The 4,675-nt window shown below is 37.0% G+C and overlaps 1 protein-coding gene across 1 annotated transcript in view; it reads left to right on the top strand.

The window, feature by feature from the left end:
• Positions 1–4,188, top strand: part of SHC4 (SHC (Src homology 2 domain containing) family, member 4) — a 121,123-nt gene extending 116,935 nt beyond the window's left edge. The window contains exon 12 of the mRNA XM_012649224.1: positions 3,486–4,188. Coding sequence (XP_012504678.1) covers positions 3,486–3,641 — 156 coding nt within the window. The 3' untranslated portion in view covers positions 3,642–4,188. The remainder of the gene's footprint in view (positions 1–3,485) is intronic.
• The last annotated feature ends 487 nt before the right edge of the window (positions 4,189–4,675 follow it).

The following is a 4,675-nucleotide window of genomic DNA, read 5'->3' as shown; positions in this document are numbered from 1 at the left end:
AAAAATCAATTACATTTCTATATATTAACAAGGAACTATCCAAAAAGAAAATTAAGAAAACAATTTCACTTGCACTAGCACCAAGAAAAATAAAACATTTAGGAATAAACTTAACCAAGGAAATGAAAGATTTGTACACTGAAAACTACAAAATGTTGATGAAAGAAATTAGAGAAGACACAAATAAATGGAAAGACATCCTGTGTTCATAGACTGGAATATTTAACATTGTTAAAACATCCATACTACCCATAGCAATCTAAAGATTCAATACAATCCTTATCAAATTACAGTGACATTTTTTACAGACATAGAAAAAAACAATTCTAAAATTTACATGGAATCACAATGAACCCGGAATAGCCAAAACTATCTTGAGAAAGAACAACGAAGCTTGAGGACTCACATTTTCTGATTTCAAAACATATTACAAGGCTACATTAATCAAAACAATATGATACTGGCATAAAGACAGACATAGACCAATGGAACAGAATAGAGAGCATAGAAATAAGCCCACTTACATACGGTCAAATGATCTTCAACAAGGATGTCAAGACTGCACAATGGAGAAAGGACAGTCCTTTCAACAAAAGGCATGGGGAAAACTGGATATCCACATGCAAAAGAATGAAATTGGACCCCTATCTTTCACTATACACAAAAATAAACTCAAATGTGTTAAAGAATTAAACATAAGACCTGAAACTATAAAACTCCTAGGAGAAAATGTGGAGGAAAAAACTTCATAATGTTGACCTTGGCAATAATTTCTTAGATAAGACCCCCAAAACACAGGCAACAAAAGCAAAACTAGAGGAGTGGGACTACATTAAACTAAAAGCCTTCTGTACAGCAAAGGTAACAATCAACAGAGTGAAAAGGCAAGGTACAGAATGAGACAAACTGTTTACAAACCATATACCTGATATGGAGTTAATATCCAAAATATATAAGGAACTCCTACAATTCAATACCAAAAAAACCAGATAACCCAATTTAAAAATGGGCAAAGGACTTGAATAGACATCTCTCCAAAGAAGACATTCAAACAACCAACAGGTATATGAGAAGATGCTTAACACCATTAATCATTAAGGAAATGCAAATCAAAACTACAGTGAGGTGTCACCTCATACCCATTAAGATGGCCATTATAAAAAACCAAAAAATAACAAGTATCTGTAAGGATGAGGAGAAATTGGAGCTATTGTGTACTGTGGGTGGGAATGTAAAATTGTGCAGCCTCTATGGAAAATAGTTTTTAGGTTCCTCAAAAAATTAAAAATAAAACTACCATGTGATCTAGCAACCTCACTGCTGGGTAATTATCCCAAAGAATTGAAATCAGGATATTGAAGTGACTTTTCATGTTTGTTACAGCATTATTTGCAACAGCTAAGAAGAGAAAACAAAGGTCCATCAAAGGCTGAATAGATAAAATACGGTATATATTAACACATATAACAGAATACTATTTAACCGTAAAAAAGAAGGAAATCCTGTCATATAATGCAATGTTCTCAAGGACAAATACAGCATTGTGAAGAACAAATACCAGCATTATTTCACATATATGAAGTATCTAAAGTAGACAAACGCATAGAAACAGAAAGTAGAATGGTGGTTGCCAGGGGTTAGGAGGAGGGGAAAACAGGGAGTTGCTGTTTGATGGGTATAGACTGTCAGTCATGCAAGATAAAAAATTCTAGAGCCCTTCTGTGCAATATTGTCCTTCTAGTTAATAATACTGTCCTATACACTTACAAATATGTTAAGAGAGTAGATCTCACGTTATGTGTTTTTTACAACAGTGAAAAATACTCTATGTGGGTGGTGTTGCAACCATGAATGTCTGCAGGGCCGGGCCAGTACTGCAAGTGAATAAAGCTGGAAAGGAGATGGAGTGAGCATACAGTGCAGTGGGCTGTGTTGGACCGGAAAGCACACGTCCTCTGTGAGGGGGGCGGTCACCACTCAGCTCCAGCCAGTTGCTGCCATGTGGAGCAAAGGCCCAGTGAGGCCAGATTTGATTTTTCCAAAGCAGCCACAAAGCCAGAGTTTGATAGTCATTCTATTTTTAATTAAAAATACTTAGAACTCTCTATGGGTGATCACCCCATCCCCCAGCAAACTAAAACATCCGGTGTATTTGGCCAGAGAGTGACGAGTTTATAATCTTTCTACTAGGAGATTAATTTGACATTTGTGTGCAGGATCAGTAGAGAGAGGGGAAAGACCACGAGCAAAGAAAATAATCAGGGGCTTCTAGGTAAAAAGTAGTGAGAGCCTGAACCAGAATGGAGGTGGGAGGAGGAACAAAAGGAGGGCAGAGTGAGTTGGAATTAAGAACACAGACTGGCGGGATTGGTCAGCTGCTTTGACGAGGGTTGGGGATAAGATGGAGGAGATGAAAAACTTCTTCAAGGTTTGGAGCCATTTGAGAGTAAGTTGGAACCATCGTGCCTTTTTGCTCTAAATCCTTGGCTGTGTATTTCCTAAGGACAGAGATACTCTCTTACATAGCCACAGTATAATGATCAAAACCAGGAAATTTAACATTGATACGATACTCTTAGATAATTCATAGTCCATATTCAAATTCTGTGAATCATTCTAATAAATATGTGTGTTTTTAATAAGTTGGAAACCAATATCTAGACAAAATTCTAAGAATCCCTTGTAGGAGATCTAGCAGAATTACATCATAACAAGGTGCTGCCTTGCATGCCTTTCCTCTCCTGGATGGTTCCCAGCCACTCTCAAAACAGGAGCACAGGTATAAGTAGGCTACCAAACTGGTGGAGCGATGATGGATAGTAATGTGTCTTCTGTCTATGCATAGGGTGAGGATACACTAATCCTAGGGAGGAAATTCCACAGGAGAAGGCATGGCATAGAAAAATTGAATTCCTTTGGCATGCATGCAGTAAGTTCCATGCAACAAATATTTGTGACTCAGCTACTATGAAGTCTGCAGGAAGAAGACATAAATGCCTATTAGAAAGGTCTGAGGAGGCTTTTTGGAGGAGACAGGAGTGTTGAGCCTCCAAGGAGAGGTAGGACTTCTCCTGAAGGGCCCGCTTCCCACAGAGACAGGGTAACATATTAATAGAAGCAATCTGCTTGATGGAAGTTAATTATAATCCTGGGATTCATGCCTTTATACAAACCAGTTAAATATTTATAGAAATGGTGACGTGGTAGAATATATCAAACAATAACATCACAAAGAAGCTGGTTGTATTGATTTGGATTAAGTGAGTGCTTACCATTTTCCTAACCTGTAGGGATGGTTGCTTTAAAATGGTAATGAGGAATGAGAAAATTGTTTACTAAAGGATACAGAGTTAAAAAGTAACTTTTCTTTATTCATCAAAATATCTACTATAGGGATATATCTAAGTTTGCCCCCAATTGTTTATATTTTTCAGAAGAACTATTATTTAACCTAAACCTAAATATATTTGTACTTCCTTTTCAAGGTGAGGACCAAGGATCACGTATTCGATAATGTTGGCCACCTTATCAGATACCATATGGATAATAGTTTGCCAATCATCTCTTCTGGAAGCGAAGTAAGCCTTAAACAACCAGTGAGAAAAGATAATACTCCGGGACTTTCACATTCCAACAAATGACAATGTTGAAGCACCATCGCACTGATATATCAAGAAACTCCATTTTGTGTTAGGACACAAATTCGAACTTTGCTTCTAGAAAGAATAGAACACAAACTGTGAAGTGCATCTTTCTGAAACCAACATGGACTAGGTCCTTTATAAAACAAAGAACAAAAATTGATCTTTAGAAATGAAAATCAGAAAAGAGGAAGAGGATTGGTCCATTTGAAAAGAAATTATACATATGCACGGATGTCACTTTTTAAGGTCATAACAGTGATAACAAGCTAAAAGCACAACTAAAATTTCACATGCTAAAGACAACTTGAATGAACTGCTGGGGCAGTGGTATGTGCCTTTCATCTTGATAATTTGGAGACATTTTCATATTGAGGAGATTAATTCTATGTGTCTTCATGTTCTATAACTACAGAACCATTTGCCAAAAAAGAAGTTTTTCTTGCTACAGAAAATGAGAAGCAATTTGCTTGATACTGACTTTATTACATTTTCTGTTTAGTAGCATTTTTCACTGCAATAGTAAAATAAATATGACACTGAAGTCAGACTGTGTCTATGTCACTGGAATCAAATCAAAAGCCACAGAAAGCATTGGTCTGTCCCATTTGCTGATTAAATGGTTGGGGCCCAAATTCTCTGGCCTAGTACTTCTCAATCTTTGCTGTTAGGACTGTTAGTATACAGCATGTGACGAACTCAAGAGGCCAAATCTACGAGTCCTTTCTGATTTTATCATATTCTTCCCCTCTTCCTGCTAAGACAAAAGCTCATGAGTACTTGGATTTAAAAGATGGCAAACAAAACCAGTGTTCCTCATATTCAATATCCAAACTGGCTTCATTCTTAGTGAGAGCACAGAATTTATGTGAAAGTATAGGGAAATTTCCTCTTGATTGGCTGCCACTGAATCATAGTGTCTCACCTATATGTATGCTTAGCACCTTTTCTAGATATGATCAGAGAAAATGCAGAGGGAGAAAACATATTGAAAGAAGCAGTTGGAAAGGTTTGCCACATGTAGACCCACTGGC

This window comes from Propithecus coquereli, unplaced genomic scaffold (assembly GCF_000956105.1).
Source record: "Propithecus coquereli isolate 6110/MARCELLA unplaced genomic scaffold, Pcoq_1.0 Scaffold3, whole genome shotgun sequence".
Lineage (NCBI taxonomy): Eukaryota > Metazoa > Chordata > Mammalia > Primates > Indriidae > Propithecus > Propithecus coquereli.
This window is presented reverse-complemented; position numbering and strand designations above follow the sequence as displayed.